Source organism: Aotus nancymaae, unplaced genomic scaffold (assembly GCF_030222135.1).
Source record: "Aotus nancymaae isolate 86718 unplaced genomic scaffold, 86718_ANA_hifiasm-v0.15.2.pri h1tg000002l, whole genome shotgun sequence".
NCBI lineage: Eukaryota > Metazoa > Chordata > Mammalia > Primates > Aotidae > Aotus > Aotus nancymaae.
The window spans coordinates 44,115,228-44,137,338 of record NW_026988413.1 but is presented as its reverse complement, the minus strand read 5'-3'; the positions used below and the strand labels follow the sequence as shown (position 1 = coordinate 44,137,338).

Sequence of the window (22,111 nt, the reverse complement as noted above, 5' to 3'; positions counted from 1 at the left end):
ACAGAGTTTATAGAACAAAGCAAAGTGAATAGTGACACCAACATCAGTCTTCTAAGCAAACATTTCATGGAGATAATAGAATTTTTACCTTAGGTGAATTCACTTGAAGCTGTTTCAACAAATTAAAAGAGCCATTAGTGCTCTCTTTCAAAGACTTACACCCCAAGGCTATATGAAAGCACAGCTTCACTGTGGCTACTGGAAAATGAACAGAGCAGTGGCATCACAAGCAGTCAAACTGGTGTAACAAGGAAAGCTACTTTAAAATTCTGAAACAGAGTACTTTCTGCACATAAATGACAAACTAAATTCAGGCTGTCCAGACTCAACTTCTACCAGTCCAACCTCTAATCCTGAAAGGAAACCCTACATAGGAAATAATGCTTGGCTTATAGGATAAATTATATAATTCTTCTCTGATTATAAAACAAATTCTTGCTAATTTAAGAAATTGCTAGAAAGTATGAAAGTTTAAAAAGTAATCTCATCAATTATAACAATTGTTTGTAAGAACATTACAGATAATGTGTACTCCAATTCTTCACTTCTCATAAGTATTTTCCCATTTTAAAACTCATTACAGTAATTTCTACATACTGTATATATGATATCTCCTCTTCTAACCTGGAACAAAGAACCTATTTAGTCTTCTGAATCAATTTCTATAACGATAGATGAGAGTATTAAAGGAAATTTTACATATAATTAATACAAATATGGTTCTCCTAAAAAAAAAAAAAAAACTGAAGGCCAGGTGCAATAGCTCACACCTGTAATCTCAGCACTTTGAGAGGCCAACGCAGGCCGACACCTGATGTCAGGAGTTCAAGACCAGCCTGACCAACATGATGAAACCCTGTCTCTACTAAAAATACAAAATTTAGCCAGGCATAGTGGTGGACACCTATAATCCCAGCTACTCGGGAGGCTGAGACAGGAGAATCGCCTGAACCTAGGAGGCAGAGGTTGCAGTTAGCCAAGTTTGAGCCACTGCACTCCAGCCTTGGCAAGAGAGCCAGACTCCACCTCAAAAAAGAAACTGGAGAAGGGGCAAACCTTTACTATGTATGCAATTTTGTAGAAATCCTTAGATCTTATTCTTAATGTTTTTTATCTAGACTACTGGAGAAAACCTCAGAGGTTTCTTCTCGCTTCATTCTTTATAAAACTGCCTGTTTATGTTTTGGGTTTTCCTGTTTCTCTGAGACCTTGTCTAACCCCTGAGCCTGTTATCAAGGCAGCTTCACAGGTTCCTCAACTAACTGTAGCTACCAGAGAAGAATGGAGAACAGGTTCTCTCTTCTCCATAGATTAATGAATAATGTTTTATCCAGATCTTGGTTGGGGTTATTTTGAGTTGCCTTATGTACACGCATCCCCATGTTCCCAAATCTGCCTACTTCTGGTTGCCAACAACGGACAAGATTTTTCCATTTTGGAGGAAAAAACAAAAAAGACATAGAACCAAATCTCTACATTTCTGCTTAAAGACTTTGGGGAGAAATTTTTGGTTAATGTCCAATTGATAGTCTAATAAACAGTAAATTTCTTGGTTTAGGAAAATGGTTCACAACTTGGGAGAAAAGTTGTTAGGAAATTCAACCAGGAAAACTTTCAAATTTCATATCCAGAAGGGTTCCCACCAACCACCCTCCCACCAGCCTTCTCTCTCTGGCACACTCAGATGAGACACGAATGAGGGAGGAGAACAAATACACAGGTGTTAGTAGTTTCCAAAAGCCTCCCATGTAAATGTCATGCTCTCCCCTATTCCTCACTCTCCCGTTTCCTTGAGAAACAGCCATGTTTTCGTTCATTGCTAAGTGACAGAGGCCTGTCCAGATTTAGTTGCTTTCCCTCTTCCAGAGAGATGCAAATGTGATCACTGATTAAAGCAACCTGGATCTGGAACCTCTCTACAGTGCTAAGGACTGAGCTAAAGATAAACGTCTGGGTTCAATTCCACTTTCAGATCTGCATTCAAGGCTAGTTGATGTGTACAGCTCTAAGCCAGCTTCCCAGTTGTAAGTTATTATATACCATGTGCCATGGTTTTAGGGCAATTCAGCCAAAATCATCTCTTATCCCCCTACCTCTTTCTCTGTCACCAATACCCTGCAAGAAAAACTACACTATCCAGTAAGCTTGGTTATTGCAACACTTTGAAGGCATCTACAAAAATCGCTGTCCTTATGAAGACCAGAGTACACCTCTCAATGCTGAAGTGGCATCCTCTGTATAACCCTTTCCACTCACCTACCCATCTTCCTGTTCCGCTTATTTCTGAGAGTGGTCATCTCTCAATGGAATTAAAAAGATGGCCTAAAAAGAGAAGGATCACAGATGCTTCAGGCAGTAAATGGCATGCTCCAAGTTGGATGTATTGACCCGGTCTCTAAGCTGGTGACAGAGAATGGGGAAGGGGCAGTGGGTCCTCCTGCCATCTTTCCAGTCATTGAGGCCTCTCTGCTTACTAAGGGAAAGCCAAAATAAGCCACTGATAGGTTATTTTCTCTTTTATTATCCAGCTTTATTGAAGTAGAATTAACTAATATAAATTGTATATATTTAAGTTATAAAAATTGATGTTTATTATCACCTTAAATATACATACATACATTGCAAAATGATTACCACAATCAAACTAATTAGCACATCTAGCACCTCACACAGTTCCCTTTCTTTTTTTCCTGTGGTGAGAATACTCAAATCTACTCTCTTAGGAAATTTCAAGTATACATTATTATTAACTGTAATCACCACACCACACTACCAATTGGTTTTCTTCATCCAGTTCCACCTACCTTAGGGAAATTTCACCTGAATTTTGCCAACAGCCTTTCTGTCAGACTTAGTTTTTAATATGATTAATGTTTGTCTCTTTCTGTGAATTTATTGGTATTCCACTGATTAGTTAGGAGAGCCCACATGAGGGGAAGGGAACCTAGCACCATCATAAGCTAGAATTCCTTACTTTAAATCACTTATTTTCCAGGAGTGCCACAGTATAACTTTAAAAAATCTTGTGGTTCCTAAGAGGTATTATATATTTACCCCCCAAAAAAAATCTGTATGTACAAATCTATTATTTTATATATTTGTGCAATTTTCCATTTTTAGATGTATGGGTGTTCTTAAATGTTGTTTCAGGAATGTATAAATCTTGTTTATTGAAATATTACTTGTGCACTCTGTTTTTCAACATTCTTATGGAGAAATCTCATAAATGTGCACAATCTGGCATGAAATATTTGTTTGGGAGAAAACTGTCACAGACATAGAAATAACTAAAGCCTTAGCCAGGCAATGCCCTAGTAGGAAGAAAAGACCATAAAATGTAGTTTACTACCAACTCTAAATGGACAGCTAATATTTCTTACTTTAGAAAACTTTGTATCCATATTAATAAAATGTCTTGAGATGACTGCTCTTTGAAATTTGGGGTCTGTCACATTAAAACTTAGAACGAACAGGCAGACTATACATAATCAAAGTCAAAGAATTATCAAAGTCTCATCTAGATCCATTACTTCAGCCTTCACTCATAAGCCAAATAATGTCTAATCACACTCTTTAGTGCAGAACTTCTCCTTTTTGCTCAAGACTCACTTCCTACTAGATCTCATCACCTAAATGTTTTGCAGGAATCTTAAAAATTGTAGGTATCTCAAACTCAAGGTAGCCAAACAAAAGTCTTCATCTTACATGACAAGCCTGACCTGCTGAGAAAAAAAAAAAAATGGCTCTTTTGTGAAATGTCACCTATATTCATCCAGGTGTCCAAGCCAGAAATAGGAAGACATCTGCTATAAATCACGTTTATATCCCCCCAAAATTCACATATTGAAACTACAATCCTCAGTGTGATGGTATTTGGAGACAGTGGGTTTTGGGAGGTAATTGGGCCATGAAGGGGAGCCTTCATGATGGGATTAGTGCCCTTATAAGAAGAGATGAGAGAAAACTTGCTTCTTTTTCTCCCGATGACCCCTTCCCCCTACCCATGTGAAGATACAGCAAGGTGTCCACCTGCAAAGGAAGAAGGCCCTCACCAGGAACTGAGTCAGCCAGTACCTTGATCTTGGACTTCCTTGCCTGTAGAACTGTGAGAAATAAATTTTGGTTGCTTAAACTATCCAATCTATGATATATTTGTTATAGTATCCTGAACTAAGACAACATCCTAAACTGCTTCCTTTTTTTAACTACTCATATCCAATGACCAACCATGTTGCTTTCATTTCCTAAATATCTCTCCAACCTATCCATACTTCACCATGATAATGATTGCTAACCTGATTCAGGGACTTATCTCTCACCTCAGTTAATGCAATGCCTCTCTGTACTCATTTTTATACCACTTCTTCCTTCATAAATAACAATGTGTAATTTAAAATTCAATACTGCTCATATTTCCAGACAGAAAGTTTCTTTAAAAAAGAATTTACCAATAATCTCTATATTCTAGCAAAAGAATTATTCTCATCTATGCATTGACTACCTCTTCTTTATATGCTACACATTTTACATAGTTCTAATCAGTCTATGTTTACTCTTCTTTTGTCATTTAACACTAGATACCTGGAATATATTTTTGAAATAGTGTTGTTTATGAAATTATTTCATTTCATGATTGTCTGATGCTCCAATGTGCTCATAACCAAAACTGATTTAACAACTATATGCTTATGTAAGTTGTTTCACAGGTAATACAGCAAGGGACAACTCTGTGCGTAAAACATTTTGTTGCTATTGATTTTTTTGTCATGTAAACTTTAAGAAGTGGGATTACTGATTCAAACTTCTGCTAAACACTGTCATACTAGGTAATATGGCATAACGGCTAAGAGAACAGTTTCTATGCAAGACAACTTAAGTTCCAGTCCTAGCTCCACCATTTCCAGTATGACCTTAAACAAGTTACTTAATCCCTCTGTGACTCAATTTCCTGTGAAATATGAGCGATAACTGAATCTTCCCTCATGAAGTATCATGAGGATTAAATGACAATATAAGACAAGCTCTTAGAACCATGCTTGACAGGCAGCAAGTTCTCCATAAATGATATTTTATATTGCAGTTTCCAATAAAAGTTATATAAAAGTTTCCAAAAGGATCATGATTACCATGCCTCAGGGTACTGCATATCAGTTTTACTGCAATTACGTTACCAAAGGCATTCCACTTTTTTGGGTGATTTTTATTTACTTTGTAGTTACCCAATGTTATCTTAGCACAAATTTTTTTAAATGTCAGAGAGTTTAAGAGCTGTTTCTTAAGTAAGTTTAAGTTGCTTAAACTAGGCTTGGTGAACTTTAATTCCTTATTCTTTCATCTTATATGCTCTACCCAAATAAGCATACAGCTCACTTTTTTAATAAAACAGGTTATATAAGTCGCCTTGTCTTTTTAATAATGATCAGCAACATAAAAAAAGGTACAAAAGAATAGTGAGTGGTAATCCTACAACTGGCAAAGTACCTCAGGAGACCCATTATCTTTATTGTCCTGTTATAGTGACCTGAGAGTGTTGTCAAAAGACATAGTATAGAAGAGCCTAATATTGGTCATTATGCAACCCTTGTCAAAAAGGTCCTAGTAGGAACACCTATAAGTACTAAAAGAGAAAACTTATGCATTGTATGTAATGGCTTTGAACATTTGTTCCATCTTTAATAAGAAATACTACAGAAGACAGACTGACTTACATTGAAGGAAAGAAGTATGATAATTAAATTGTTTGTCAAAATAAATGCACATATCAGACTATCAAAGACAACAAAAACCACCACCATCAACTCCTTGCCAATGTCATGAAAGGAACTTCACAGAAACCCAACAAGATTTGAGTTGTAGCCCTTCCGGTAACACAAATGTAGCATTTAAAGCAGTGTTTTTCAACTGTGGGTCAGGACCCACTAATAGGTCAATCTAGTGACCAGCATTTTTTTTAATGAAAAGAATAGAACATTACACAGAGTATGAGCAAATGCTATTTCAATTATATGTGTATGGGGAGGTGCTGGGGGATGTCTGTATATATACCAGGTCAGGAAATTAAATATATTTCTTATTACGGATAATAGTCAAACAAGGTTAAAAGCAAGCTACTAATCTAGACTAAGTCACTTAACCTCTCTAAAATTGTTTTCTCCTCTCTTAAATAGAAATTATCATTCAACTTCAAAGTGTAGACTCAGATAAAATAATTTCACTTTTTAAATAAAATATTGTACTACTATATTACAGGTACAGCACTTTAGGAGGGTTTCATTAGAGTTTAATGTTTCTTTCACATATACACTCACAGCATGAAGTCACTATAATAGAAACTTAGACATATTGTATCAAGCATAACTCAGAAAATGTTGTCTCCTTTTGGAAAAGAATAGAGCTACAGATAGGAAAACCTAAATTTCTTGAAATTTTTATAATCTTTCTTGTAGTATCTACCATAGCAGCCTCTTAGGAAAAAAAAAAAAAAAAAAAGCCCATAGAAGAAGGGAAGCATCTCTATGTGGCTTCAGGGGCCTTGTGAGGAGCTATCACTTAGGAGAATTACCGAAAGAGGGGAACATTTTTATAGGCCATTCCCATAGGAGGCCAGATCAAGAACACGAGCTGCCATCCCACTGTCTGCATGGCCCTTCAGTCGTATTTTACTGTAAGCTATAAATCATTCCTCTTCTATTCCCACTTAAAGTTTAGAATCCTGTGTCAGGCTCTAAATGTCACAAACAATCCCAAGCAGCACATTGTTATTTAGCTCTACATGCTATGTAGATACATCATGGTACCACAGATAGGAAACATTTTAAGAAACTGTTAGCTAAGAAACTGCAAAAAGCTAAGAATAAAAGAAACAGATCCTCATTAGGCTCTCTCACACACACAGGCTACCATTAAAGCACCCTTCTGAGATGAATGACACCTAACAATCCTGTGTGAATAAGAGAAGGTGCATCTTCCACCAACATAGAAGGAGCTTTAAAAAGGAACATGATGCCTATCCAGATGAGTTCAAAAACCCCTTCAAGAGAAACAGGAGACAAGAATTTATGTGATGACTGAGTGATATTCGTACTATATAATTTATTTTTTAAATGACACTTGTGACCTTCAGATCAGCTTGTTCTGAGTTTTGTTTCTTACAAGGTTCATGGATTTTCTGCACGGATCAATCCAACCCATGTTCTCCTGTCAAGCTTAACTAAGTTCACACATGTAAAACATCTGGCTAGGTTTGAGGGGTGCAGCCTTCAGTTAGGAAGGCGCCATGACTCACCTGTGGCTCGTGCATAAAAGCCTGTTGGACAAATGAACGCAAAAACGTATCTGCAAAGGTCTTGGCTTTTCCCCGGAATAATTCCCACCACTTTAAGGCAGGGGTGGGGCATGGGGGGGTGCACTGACAGATGAGGACATGCAGGAGGTAGATAGTAATCTGAGGAAATTAGTAAGTCTGCGATCGAGAATGCTTTACTCACTATTCTCTGTGATAGATCACTAAAGCGTGCTCCTCCTAACTGAAATGCTGTACACTTTGGTCATCATCTCCACCTTCCCAACCACCCTCTTCCCACAGCCTCTGGCAACCATCCTCTAATCTCTATGTTTATGAATTAAACTTCTTTAGATTCCACATATAAGCAAGATCATGGTGTATTTATCTTTCTGTGCCAGACTTGGATTTACTTCACCTAATATCCTCCACATTACTGAAAATGACAGGATTTTCCCGTTTTCAAGACTGTATAATATTCTATTGTGTATATATATGACATTCTCTTTACCCATTCATCTGATGATGGACACTTAGGTTGTTTCCATATCTCAGACATTTTAAGAACTGTTTCAATGAACGTGGGATGGCAGGTATTTCTTCAGCATACTGATTTCAATTCCTGTGGATATACACCAAGTAGCGGAATTGCTGGATCATACGGTAATTTCATTTTTAGTTCATTGAAGGTCCTCCATGCTGTTTTACACAATAGCTGTATTAATTTACATTCCCACTAACAAATGCACAAGGGTTCCCTTTTCTCCGCACTCTCACCAATACTTGTTACCTTTCATTGTTTTTATACAGCCATTCTAACAGATGTGAGGTGATAAACATAGAAGGGAGACATCATAAAGAACAATGAATTGTGTACTTCAAAATTGCTAGAATGGATTTTAAATGTTTTTTACACCACGAAAAATGGTAATCATATGAGGTGGAATTTGTTAATTAGCCTGATTTAATCATTCCAGCTGTAAACATGTATCAAAATATCACATTATATACCATATATATACATATATATGTGTATGTGTACACACACACACACACACACACAGCTGGGTGAGGAGGTACATGTCTGTAATCTCAGTTACCCAGGAGGCTGAAGTGAGAGTAATGCTTGAGGTGATCAATCAGGAGCTTGAGGCTGCAGGCTACAGTGCAGTATGATCACGCCTGTGAATAGCCACTGTGCTCTAACCTGGGCAACACAGCAAGAACCTGTCTCTAAATTTTTTTTTTTTTTTAAAAGAACACTTAAAAAATATGTATTATTTGTCAAGGAACTAAATTAAACAAACAAACAAAAAAAAAATAGAATGCTTTAATCACTGCCAATGGAGCTCCTGCTAGAGAGAAGCAGATTGAGAAAGTGTGTGCAACCATCACCTTAGTTCTGGCAGCTTGCCAGGTAGCATTTGCTTACCTCTGATCTTACTTAAAAACCCTATGAGATATGTCACAACAAAAGTGTCTCTGTCATAGCAGACTCTACACAATAAAGATGTTTTTCTAACCAAAGGACCACAGTTAGTTAGAAGAGCTCTACAAAATTAGTACCAGGAAAGACTTCAGTTAACAACGGCCCCAGAGGCTGGGACCCAGAAAGGCTAAGTGATTTACTTAAGGTCATACAGCTGGTAGTAGTGTCTAGCCCAGAATCAAGAGCCAACTAGAATCTTCTAAGGTGAAATTGCCTATCATTGTGCCTCTTAACAGGATTTCTAAAAGACAAGGTTCCCTGTTCCTCAGAACTATAACTTTATCACTATACCTTTTCCTAAAATCAGAATATTTACAACTGAGTATTCATTTTTTTAATGAATTTAATCATTGAGACAGTACCTACACATCAGATATGATAAAGAATTTCCATCTCTGATACATTTTACTACAGATGTAAAATTTAAGTAATTTTACCCATGTTCGCAATATGCTGCTGGAAATTTAATCATAAGTATATAAAAACATAATTTTATGTACTTCACAATCATAGATAAATGAGGGTACATAAAAAGTACCTTTGCAGAAATATATAATTTGTATTAAAACTTGATGTATTCTGTTACAAAGACTGATTTATTTCAAAGAATGAAGAAACTGAATTACCACTGCACCCGGTAGCAAAGATCTGTGCCTATAAGATCTTTTCTTTTCTTTAACATCTGTAAGAACTACATGAGAAAAACATACATTAACCAAGGTTGAAAGAAAAAACAACTTGCAATATAAGCAGCTACAAAACAGTGCTCTCCATGGTGAAAAATAAAGTCAGCACATAAGTATCCTAGCAAAAATTTTACTACACACACACACACAAACACACACAACGCCTAACAGATGGATTCTAAAAAACAGCTAAGCATTCCACAATTTAAATGCTCAAAAATTAATAATAAAGGTTAATTAACATTCTGGCACATGTGATATTGTATAAATGAGAACAACAGCAGTAATTTGGGGCAGAAGACCCCTCTCTGCTCTCGCCCTTCATCTCATTCAACCTCTTTTTCTCAAATGTGAGCACACCCTTCTGCCTCTCCTACTCTGCAATCAAATCACAACCACCCAAAAACCGAGGTGTCTGCTGCAGCCCAAAACATTTGACTGATAATATCCGGTTTGCCATTCCAGGAAATCCCAGAGTGGTTTTTAAGCCTCTGCCCACAGCTTGTAAAGAAAGGCGAGAGAGGAACTAATCGATACCAGCACCCCAGCTGTGACCTGGCACATGAAGAAATCAAGAAAATAAATCCCATCCATAATCTGTATAATTTAACACTTGGAAGAAAGCAACATCTGGGATCGACTCCAAGCGGGACAGTTTTGCCTGGATGGATCTGAGCTTCCTGCACTGAGTGTTAAAGCCGCTTAGGAGGCAATGTTCTCTGGTCCCTCACCAGTCCAGCAAAGGGAATATCTTTTTCCTAGCAAGGGTTAATCTACCTCCCAAAAAAGAGGAGAGTGAGAAGGAAATTAACAACCACTAACATCTACTCCTTGCCAGTGGAGAGGCTGGCAAAGACTTCCCTGACACTTTAAAGGAGGGAAAGCTGGAAACCTTTTCCAAAGGTGGGTTCAGGTCAAACTATTGTCTTGCTAACCAGTTACAATCCAGAATGGAAGCTAACGTAAAATGTGAGAATGACTTTATTGAATCCTGCAGTCCTTTCGGTGGACCCCAAAGTCCTATCCCCAGGCAAAGTTGAGAAAAAAAAAAAAAAAAAATCCCCTCTATGACTCCCTGGGAAGACTTTCCAGATTTTTTAAATGGCAAGAAAATGAATTTAGAACATACGCAGATATCCACACATCATCTAAATCACTAGATCTGTCCTCAATTAAAAAAAAAAAAAACCACATATACACACACACAAAGTACACCAGTCGGCAGAACAGGGCATTATAGGAAATAAAGAGTGTTAGTAAAATCCATAAAGCTTTCTCTCTGTTAGACCTTCTGGGAGGTTATAATTGCATTTGGCCGGCTGCAGGCTTGTCGGAGAGCCTGGCTTCTTAATAGTCTCATCCCTAAAAGGAGTAACTGTCAAGGGGCAACCCAGCTGAAATCAAACAACAAAAACGGGAACTGTAACCCAGCTGAAATGGGAGGAGGGAAAGGAAGGGAGACTCCAGTATTCATCAGTCAACATTAATGTCCTTTGTTGTTCACCTTTGCACAGAACAGCGAGCGTTATCCTGTTCCTTTTTCTCCGAACGCCAGTGTCTGGGCTCGCTTTCCTAAAAGCTATCTCCCTGCCCCCAAGAACCAGGCTTTCCAATCGTCCTCCCCATTATCACTCCGCAGCCCAGTGCCGCCACACCGCCCTGTACCGCTCACCCGGGGTCGAGAGGGTGGCCAGAAGTAAAAACACTGCTGAAATACCCGTTCTCCTCCAGAGACCAAAGCACCGAGCGGCGCAGATGTTGAAATTTACCAATGCCCCCGCCCCCCAACATACACACCCCATAAACCCGGGATCGCAGGGAAGGAGGAGGGTCAGAGAGGGCTCAGCCTGTCAGAGAGGCTGTCTCCAGGACCCTGCCACATTCCACACTCTGGGAATGTAGATCCGAGCCAGCGGGAAGGGTCTGCGCCTCCCTACTGTTTTGGGGGTGTTCTCCGCCCAAGTGTTGTTGTCTCCCTCTCCACCCAGGGGAACCGTCGCAGCTCCCTGTCACTTTGGGGAAGACGGGTAAGGATGGAGAGAAACCCCATTCGCCTCCTCTTCCAACTTGACACACACACACAAACACACACGCCCCGTGGCCACTCCAAACTCCGCAGGCAGAACCCGAAGCAAGCGGGTCGGCCGCGCGCTTCCCCAAGCCGTCCCGGCGCTCCGCAGGGGTGCGCAGGGGCTGGCTCGGCAAAGCCAAGGCTGGTGCGCAGGGGCTGGCTCGGCAAAGCCCGGTACCCGCTGCGCGATGCCAGGATTAGGCATTTTCAGCCAGGCGGAGCGAGAGGGGCGCGGGGGCAAGGACAAGAAATGCGCACCCGCTCGGGCCAGAGCGGAATAAAAGTTCGCCCGGCGGAGACTCACCCACACCGTATTTCTCGTGCTCCGTAGGTATCCACATGGCTAAAGGGGACTCCGGGGTCCTCAGGCTTTGTAATCCCCGCGCCCCTTCTCCGGCTCACAACAATGCACAGTCCCCGAGCCGCGCTGCAGCGCCGGAGCCCGGCTGCTTCGCGCGGGCTGAGGACGCTGGGCAGGATCTGCGCTGGAGGCTCCCGAGCCCAGCGTTGACACTGCGCCGCCCGCAGCTCTCCCGGCGGCGGCTGCTCACAGTCCTCCGACGCGCTCCCGGGGACCCCGCGGCGCAGTCATTGTTCTGATTCACTGAACTAAGCGAACACGCCGGGGCACACTCGGGAGCACCCCCGCCCGCCAGCGCCTAGTCCAGCCCTCCCGTCCCAGGGCCCCGCGGCACGCTGGGAATTGTAGTTCCCGGCCTTCCTATCCCGGAAGTGGGCGCGGCAATTGCGGTTCGGGGCGGGGATTCAGTTTTGCTCGCTACGTCCTATTGGTCTAGATCGCGACGTAGGTGTGGCGAAAACACCGCGTCGTCAAGGAGTTCGCCTCCAGTCGCTTTTCTATTGGGGGCACCCCGCCTCCTCCCCGCCCTATGGCCCTCCCTTTTCTTCTCTGCCGGGTAATGGCTGCTCCCAAGACCCAGGGGGCTGTCGCCCGACTGGAGGAAGACGGTGATGGGAGCTGCAGCACAGTCGCGGGTGTAGGTTATGGGGGTGAGTACGGTGTCCCTGAGGCGCGGCTGATGTGTCTTCTTTGTGACCGGGAGTGCAGTGGACCTCTGGTCTGATCCTAGGATCCCTTCAGCCCTGGGCCACCTGGATTCAACCGGGCTCCACGGGTGGTGGCCCAGCGGGATGGGGTGGAGCTGGGGGCGGCTACTTGGTTGGGGCTGCTTGGGAAGGGCGGAGAAAATGCCATGGAATGGCCTTCCCCTCGGCCAGGGAAGCTCCCTGAACGTTTGTCTTCTGGTTCGGAGCTCCCAGCTTTGCGCTAGCTGCTGAGTGGGTTTAGCTCAGGTCTGGTTCGCGCGTGTGTTTATAACTTTGGGATTAGCAGCTGTTTCTCCTCCCAGTACACTGCCTCGGTTTGCTTGGTTTGACCTCGCAGATGTGTTTTATGTAGCTTCCGGAGAATCTCCAGTCGCAGACTGGTGGTCACTACTCTCCACTCTACAGATTTGCCCAGTTTGTGGCTGCAGTGTCCTCTGGAAGGGAAAGTGTGTGCATCTCACAACTTCCTCGCAGATGGTTAACTACCCTGGACGTTCTCCAGAATTGGACGTGGAGCCTGGGAGATCTTCCCAGTCTCTGGGTCCTTAGAGAAAGAAAAAGGAAAGTGATAGATAACTTAACACTCGTGGCTTCAGAGAACATTTGAAAAGGGTTATGAAAATCATCACAACTTTGGTTGTACCTGACTTTTAAGTTGTCCTCTGATCCACTGTAGGAATAAAAAACCAAATTTTGAAAGCTGCAGGTGGATTGTGTTTAGGACTCTTTTACCTTTAGTCTATCTCTACCCCATTCCTTCACCCCGTTTTTGCCTTGGTGTGTAATTTAGCACAAGTTGTCTTTTTCTGATGAACATGGTTTGGGGCTTAAATATGGTTCTCATACTTTGTTGAGGTTTTAATTTGATGCTTTTTGGTTTCTTTGTTTTTGCTTTCACAGTTAAATTTGTATTTAGTCTTAAATATTTACCTCAGCAGCATAGATATGAAGTGCAGTTTCTTTCCACTTCCCAACAGTGGAATCCCTACCCTGAAATTGTTTTACTACCTCTGCGAAACAAATCTTTGGTAGTCCCCTGAGTTAAATATTGAGTTTAACACCCTAACGGTTTATTATTGGGCTGATCATATATTGGGCTATCTGATGGTAACAGACTGTTAAAGTTTCCTAGACTCTCAAAGTTCTAGAGAGCTACCAGTTTGAGATCTAAAGCTATACCTTTGTTGAATAACTTTTCTTACAGTCTAACTTATTTTACAAAATGGTTATGTCTTTCAAAAATGTAAAATATTTAGAAATATTCATTTTTAGATTTTAAAAGTATTTATTGTAAGTATTTGAAACCGTTCAGAATTGTATGAAGTAAAAAGATGAAAATTCCTTCATCTCACAGTACCACTCCCGGAGTATTAAGTGGCTAGAATTTGGTGCATATTCTTTCCAACATATTCTTTCTTTTATCCTACAATCCTTTATCTGTTAAACCAATATATTCTTATATGACACACATCTGTATGGTTTAATAAAAAGGGATAAGTCTATGTAAACTAAAAGATCTGCAACCTTCTTTTTTCTTTCAGCATAAAACCCTTCCATGTCAGTAAATTGGTTTTTTTTTTTAAGACTGTGCCCATCATATTCCCAGATATCAGTGTGCCATATTTTAGCCATTCCCTTATAAATGAACATATAGTATGACTTTAGTTTTTCAATAATGTTTCAGTGAACAGCTTTATGTACATATATTCTTGCCCACTAGGTGTGTATTTTGGGGGGAAATTGCTGGATCAAAGGTTATGCAAGTTTAAAATTTTGATAGACGTCAGATTTTCCTCTTAAAAGATATTCAGCATACATTGCCACCTGTAGTATATGAGCGTTCTTTCCCCCATATTGTCACCAACTTTGAGGAAATAATCCAGGACCAATGTTTAAATGACTAGTGGATTGAATTAAGTAATTGATAAAAAGCTTAATTTTTGGTTCCAGTTTGTTTTCAACAAAAGTGTTGGGTAATAGTGAATCTGCAGCATCTATAACATGAAAAAATTTCTCACCCTGGCTCAGAACTACCCAGTATTCTCATTGACTTATAGCAGTCAATAGGAGAAATTAATGGTTGATATTTTTATGTCACTGTTATAAGATAAAGTTGTCATTAAAAATTCTGCTCAATAACCTATGTATCATTCTGTTACTTTTAACAAAATCTTTTCAAAGCCAACAAAGTGATATATAAATTTTAGGTGTAAATATTTATATTAAAAGTATATTCATATTTTTTGTTTAGCAGTCACTTAGATTATCAAGTATGTCTTTCCCTATAAAAATCATACACCTTTTTGAGTTCTTGAAAACTGCTTCTTTTAAGAGATTTTCCTAAAGCTCTAATTAAAATGCCAGTCTGTGTGTTTAATACCCTGGGACAGCAAGGCCTAGGAAGGCTTTTTATAGAAATCCTTGCAATTCCTCAAAATCTCTGCTACAGTGAGTCAGTGGGTGGGGTGCAGGCAGGTGCAACCCCTTCACTGAGACCACTGTGTTGCCAGACTTCTCTGGCTCCATCCTTCTCCAAGAAGGTCCCCAAGTCTTTTTTTTTTTTTTTTTTTTTTTTTTTTTTTTTGAGAAGGAATCTCACTCTGTTGCCCAAGCTGGAATGCAGTGGTGCCATCTCAGCTCACTGCAACCTCTGACTCCTGGGTTCAAGCGATTCTCCTGCCTCAGCCTCCCAAGTAGCTAGGATTGCAGGTGCCTGCTGCCACTCCCAGCTAATTTTTGTATTTTTAGTAGAGATGGGGTTTAGTAGAGATGTTTGCCAGGCTGGTCTCAAATCCCTGACCTCAGGTGATCCGCCCGCCTCAGCCTCCCAAAGTGCTGGGATTACAGGCGTGAGCCACCATGCCTGGGAGACTAGGTCAAGTCTTAAAGGATACTGCTTTATATACATTTAAATAGTAACTAAGGTTTCAATTTGTCTCCTAAAATGAATAGATTCAGCATCCCTCACACGCTGTTATTGCATTTGTTCTTTTGCTGTTTTTAGTTAAAAGTCAGCAAGATAGCACAGTTTAATAATAATAATACATTTAGGGGGCTTTTGTGACTGAGGCGATTTTTTGTGACAGTATTAATCTGTATCTCCATATTGTAATATTCTGTCAAAGTTAAATTTTTTCCATCCTAATGCGTGTTTAGTAGTTGATGATTTTGGTAATGCTTGGATTCAGGAGACCTTATTATCTGATGATTTTGGTAATGTTCCAGATGTCTCTGGAAGAAAAGGGGAAGGGTAGCAGGTGATGTAAACTCCTCATTCTTGTATTTCCTATTTCAATAAATGGACATCGAGTCTAAGCTAGAAACCAAGGAAGCATCCTTGATTCCTAACTGGCCCTCAGGTACTGAATTTGATCAGTTAGCAAGCCTTATTTTTCTGTGCCTGAAGTATCTTTTGAATCTGTTCCCTCTATTCATTGCTATAGCCACTATTCTAATTCCATCACTAACCCTCACCATTACTGCTGAATTACTGATCTGCATCTCCCATACCCCAGAAAGTGCTCTTGAGAACCAGTCGTATGTGTTTTTGTCAGCCTGATTCTGTTCTTGGCACATTTTAATGTTTAACAAATGTTTGACCAGAATGGAATTCTAGCCTGGACAGTTGCAAAATCTTCCTGTTGATCTCGCTGACTCTTGACTTTACTTCCTTTAATCCACATTCTAAAACAAATATATTCATGGATCTCCACTTGAAATCTTCAGTGTAACTCTGGTACATGTAAAAAAATGAGGTCCAAATTCTCTGTGTGGCATTTAAGATTGTAATCTACTTGTCTAGCCTCATCTTCAGTCACCCTGCTTCCCTTCCCATATCTCTATTATCCACTTACCATGTCACACTGTGGTTATTTTTTGGCAACTATGTCTATACCAGTGGACAGTGAACTTCTTGAGGTCAAGAGTTGTCTTATTTCACTTTTATACATCCAGTGTTTATCAAAGCTGCACAGAGTAAACATTGTATAACAGTCTAATGTTAGAATATGCTTGAAATTTATTCAAGGCATTTAGAATGGCAACTATTTTAAGCAGAGGAACTGAAATAGAATAAAAAACTGAATAGATGTTTTATGCTTGTGAAAGGTGTGCATACCAACTAAAATGTAAAATATCTGGAAGATGATATTCTGTCAAGGTGATCATAGTTAGCATTTAAGGATAATTTTTCAGTTTTTTAAAATGAAGTTTTAATGTTGTTTAAATAACGATTATGTTTTTTAAAAGAATACTTTAGATCTGGCCTTTATAACTTTAAGCCTATAACTGAGTGACCTACCACATGGACCTTAAAATCTGTCTTCGTATCATCTATATGGCTTTTACCAATTTTCCACAGGCTGTCATCCTATTTCTATAGACCATTATTAAGTCCAGTCTCATATATTTGACATGACAGTGGAAAGAGGACTAGCTCTTATTTTGGCAAAACTGTATTTAAATTCCAATTCTGACATTTAATAGCTGTGTAAGATAGGTTTATTATATGTGCTGCCACATTTATGAAAATATCCATATAATACCTATCTTGCAGAGTTATGATTATTTCATTGTTATGTATTTTTGAAAGCCCAGCATATTTCCTGTTATAAAGTCAGACCTTAGTAAGTATTAGTTGCTTTCATTATAAAGATATCCCTAATTGAACTGTGAAACTGCCTGCTCTTTGATACTATATTCACTTAGGAAGCAATCTAAATTGTGGAGCAACCCTGGGGAAGCTTAGGAATGTGTTGGTGATAACTGTTTATGCTGTCAATACTTGCCTGGAATTTGAGGGCTGTCAGAGTGTCTGTCAGTGCCACATACTGGTATTACAACTATGTGCTCTGCAAGCCTTTATATTATCTTCTGTATCCTTTCTCACTTCTATACAGTGCTACTCGACTCACACCCAGCTCCCCAACCCCACACATGCACTGACACTCAGAGTCATCAAGAAACTCAAGTAACCTTGCATACTGGGCTTGCCTTGCAAGGTATAGGCCACGGATGTGAGAAAAATAAGAATTATAGAAACTACTCTTGTAGGTCTTGTTTGGTGATATGGTTTGGCTGTGTCCCCACACAAATCTCATTTTGAATTCCCGTGTGTTGTGGGAGGGACCTGGTGGAAGATAATAGAATCATGGGGGCAGGTCTTTCTCATGCTGTTCTCATGATAGTGAGCAAGTCTTACAAGAGCTGATGGTTTTAAAAAGAGGAGTTCTTCTGCACAAGCTCTCTCTCTTTGCCTGCTGCCATCTATGTGAGACGTGACTTGCTCCTCCTTGCCTTATGCCAGGATTGTGAGGCTTCCCCAGCCGTGTGGAACTATAAGTCCATTAGACCTCTTTCTTTTGTAAATTTATCAGTAGCATGAAAATGGACTAATACATTTGGTATAGGGTTCTGAGGAGGCTTTCTTTAAAGCATTCTTTGACAAATCAATGGGACCCAGTGTGTAGGATATTTAGAGAGGAGCTCTTTTTAAAAGGGATATAATAATAATGATGATGCATATGATAGCTCACATTTTTTTGAGCACTAATTGTGCCAGATACTGTTTCAAATGCTTTTATAGGTATTGTCTCATTTCATCTTCACACCAACCCCTAGGTAGTCATATTTTGCTTTTTATGTACAAATGAGGAAACTAATGAAAAGAGTAGTTTGCCCAAGGTCACACAATAACTGAAAGAAGACTTTTATCCTATGCACGATTGTAATTGTGTCTCATAGTAACTGAATTCCATTGAAAGAGGTCTGAAAGAGACTTTTCTTACACATAAATATGCTCTAAAGCTAATGTTACTATAGAAAGGCAGTATAGAATAGTGAAAGATTTTAAAGTCAGGCCAACTTAGGATCAGATTCTGGTAACCTCTGAACTTCAGTTTCTCTTCTGTAAAATGAGTAGTATTGTATCTATATTGCTGGGATGGGAAATGACTAGGTGAGATGATACAATACTCTGGTCTTCAATTGTGACTGTTATTTCAGTCATAGGTATAGACACATTTTGGCATATGTGTCAGAAGTGATACAAGTGATTTTAATGTGTCTTTTGCACTGATTGAGGGATTTGATGGGTCAAATACCAAATTACATACACTTAGTGTGTTGACCTTGACTTTCCCATTAATGCAAAAGAATAGTGCTGCCCTTTACAACACACATTCATACACTTCCATCTGGAAAAACTGTTAAGATAGTGTTGATCAGATTCATATAATAGAAATCATACTCTCTTCTAAATATAAATCATGGGTATATAGAAACAAGCAGTGTACATAAACCGTTATCTCCAGTGATTAAATCTTTAAACGTTTCTATTAGCTTTTCTTAGAGAACTTTGCCACAAAATTAGGGTTTAATTTTTTATTTATTTGATAAACTTATTCTCTGAATGAGTTGGCATTTCATTGACAGTTTTTTTTTTAATTGCATTTTAGGTTTTGTGGTACATGTGAAGAACATGCAAGATTGTTGCATAGGTACACACATGGCAGTGTGGTTTGCTGCCTTCCTCCCCTTCACCTATTGACAGTATCTTAAAGACTTGCCACCTCATGCTGAAACAAGTATGTTCTACTGACCTACTTGACCCAAAGTTGAGCAGGGCAGCTTTTTTCAGAAGTGGTGATAGATTTGACTGATCCATCTTCTGCTTTTTTTACATCTTACTGATCATCTTTGTGACTAGTGACATTTATTTGCAACATAGGCAGCTGGGGTTGGAGGATGTCTTTGGCTGTAGGAACCATGTAAAGTTTTCTAGAGCTTAACAGAATTTAAACCTTTGCTTCATGGGGTGAAGGGAGGATGGGAAAGAAGGAGTCAACAATTGACAAGTGGTAAAATATTTAAAGTTATAGGATAATGTAGGATACTATTAAGCTTTCTCCATGAGTAGCATATTTAAAATAAAATTGTACCGTATTGAATGATTAAAATGTGTGGAAGGAAAAACTGGAATAGTAGTCAGAAAACCTGGATCCTGAATCTGAATTTGCAGCTTTTTAGCAATATGAACTTGGGAAAAATCATTTAACCTCTCTGAGCCTCAGTTTCATCAGGAAAAAACAAATGATGTTGATATTATTGGGAGGTTTGGTGAGGGCAGTGTATGTTAAAGCACTCTATGAACCTTGATGCACCATGAAAATATAGGGACAAATGATGCTACTGATAAAGATCTGTCTCAAGAGGCAGTAGTGGGTCCAAGCCTAAGCTTTAGACTTGGATAAACTGGAATCAAAGGGAGCTGTCAGCTAAAAGCTATATGACCTTGAGCAAATAATAGGACCTCATTATTACTATTATAACAACTGCTCCTGCTGCTGCTGCTGCTACTACTACAAAAGTCAGGATGTCACTTTAAAATGATTACAAACTAATCGGAGAACATTAAAGGTAGAATAAAGACAAATCCCAAATTATACAATATATAAACTCTGTAAAGACAGGGACTGTTCCATATACATTTAACCTCCTCCTCTGGGACAGTGTCATGCTGTGATGGCATTTGGTGGTGTTTGGCAACTGTGAATCAGCCCCATGCTGGGTTCTGTATGGAATACAAATGAGGAACCCCTAGTCTTATTCATGCGGACGTCTCAGTGAAGTTGGTGGGCCCTGCATCCCTGTCTCACCAGATTTAGTAAGAGAGTCCCTTCTAGTTCCATATAGCACTGTAGGAAAAAGTGGATACATTTGAATCTATGATATGCATGCCTTGCCAGAGGAGCTGAGCTTACTGAAGCTTTTACATGTGTTTATTTTTCAAAGAAAGGAAATTCTTGTTTTTCCTCCTTGTTTCTCTAACACTGTCCTCATTTCATGTTTTTTCTTAACTGAAAGAACCTTCCCCTCCCCACAAGTAATCACAGAGGCCCTGCCTTTAAAAAAAACATTTTTTTAGTGTTTTTATCCAAATAGATTTTTTTTTTTTTTCACTAGTAAAGATCTCAGAATTGTAATTGTGGTTATTTATTTAACACAGTCTTCTGTTATGTAATAAGCTGCTATGCACCAGTAATAGCCAATTAGGAAAGAAAATATCCTGTACCCACTAATCGTAATTACCATTATAAAGCAATTAATAGCTGGAACTGTTGCTGAACTGTAACACAACATCAATCAAGCTGTCTTTGCCAAGGCACCATACAACTAAGTTTCTCAAATGAAGGAGGGGAGGGGAAGGAAAGGAAGGTGAGAGGCTGCAGGCTTACTTGAATTTCTTTCAAACCAGTTTATGAATGACTTTTGAATGCTTTTTAAATATGTACCCACTCAGGAAGGAAAGTAATGCTAATAATGTACTGGGACATCGAGCTATTTTTCCAGCAGCAGTGATTATAGATAATACAGTTCTGCAAAAAGCTCATTGGACAAAGACTCAGAATAAATGGGTTTTGTTTATTCATTTATTTATTTTTTAAGCAGAGTCTCACTCTTCCCAGGCTGTAGTACAGTGACATGATCTCAGCTCACTACAACCTCTGCCTCTCGGGCTCAAGCCATCCTCCCACCTCAGTGTCCTGAGTAGCTGATACTATACACGTGTACCACCACGTTCGGCTAATTTTTGCATTTTTTGTAGAGATGAGGTTTCGCCATGTTGCCCAGGCTGGTCTCGAATTTCTGAGCTCAGTGATCCACCCACCTCAGCCTCCCAAAGTGCTAGAATTTCAATCCCACTTCTCCTTCTGACTGACTGTGATTTTAGAGAAGTCTTTAGCACTCCTGATTAAGATTTCCTGGTTTGTAAATGAGGAAGTTGGATTATGTTAGCATCCTTTCAACTGTATCTTCCAAATATCAGTAAAAGAAGAGGTAGTTTACAGCTAGAGAGCCCACGTTATTCAATTCTAGCATCTGTAAAAAGAAAAAGAAAAATCTGGATATGTCCTGAAGAATTAGTTGCACATATGTGTGTCCTTGATCAGGTGTATTAAGTTAGAAAATTGGCTGAGAACCACTGCAGTAGATGACTTCTGGTATCCTTTACTCTGAGGCAGTGTAGATTGATCATTAGGATGCATCCTATCTCACCCTCCTTTTCATTTGTAATAAACAGTGCAAATCTGAAAGAGCTATTGAAGAACTGAGGCTTCATTCAAAAATTTTATTAAGCATCTGCTATGTGCTAGCTTCTTTATTCTGAATGCTGTAGAATACAAAGATGAAAATAACGTTGGTCTTGCCATCAAGGATCTTGTGACCTAATAGGGAGGATATGAGAAGTGCCTATTACAAGGTAGAAAGTGCTGGGGAACATAAGAGCGATATAGATAGAGATTATTCCCAACAGATGGTACTGGGCCTTGAAGTTTAATAATTTTTGGACATGCAGAAACAAAGAAAAAGTGTTATAGGTCTACACAAAGGGAAGGAGCAATAGAAAAACTAAGGGCATATGCAACAAGTGTCAAGTCATGTTGCCTAGAGAAAATGGTAAGTAAATGGCAGCAGTGGAAAAGAAGTTTGGAAACTTAAATTGAAAGTAGATC

The 22,111-nt window shown here is 39.5% G+C and overlaps 2 protein-coding genes across 4 annotated transcripts in view; one reads left to right on the top strand and one right to left on the bottom strand.

Moving 5' to 3' along the window:
* The window catches only part of DOCK4 (dedicator of cytokinesis 4), a 488,208-nt gene extending 476,077 nt beyond the window's left edge, over window positions 1–12,131 (bottom strand). For 2 of the 3 annotated variants that reach the window (XM_064374405.1, XM_064374410.1), the window contains exon 1: window positions 11,833–12,131. In XM_064374405.1, coding sequence (XP_064230475.1) covers window positions 11,833–11,869 — 37 coding nt within the window. In that variant the 5' untranslated portion in view covers window positions 11,870–12,131. The remainder of the gene's footprint in view (window positions 1–11,832) is intronic. The other variant, XM_064374414.1, reaches the window with a different exon arrangement.
* Window positions 12,132–12,426: 295 nt separating this feature from the next.
* Window positions 12,427–22,111, top strand: part of ZNF277 (zinc finger protein 277) — a 141,735-nt gene continuing 132,050 nt past the window's right edge. The window contains exon 1 of the mRNA XM_012457014.2: window positions 12,427–12,539. Coding sequence (XP_012312437.2) covers window positions 12,449–12,539 — 91 coding nt within the window. The 5' untranslated portion in view covers window positions 12,427–12,448. The remainder of the gene's footprint in view (window positions 12,540–22,111) is intronic.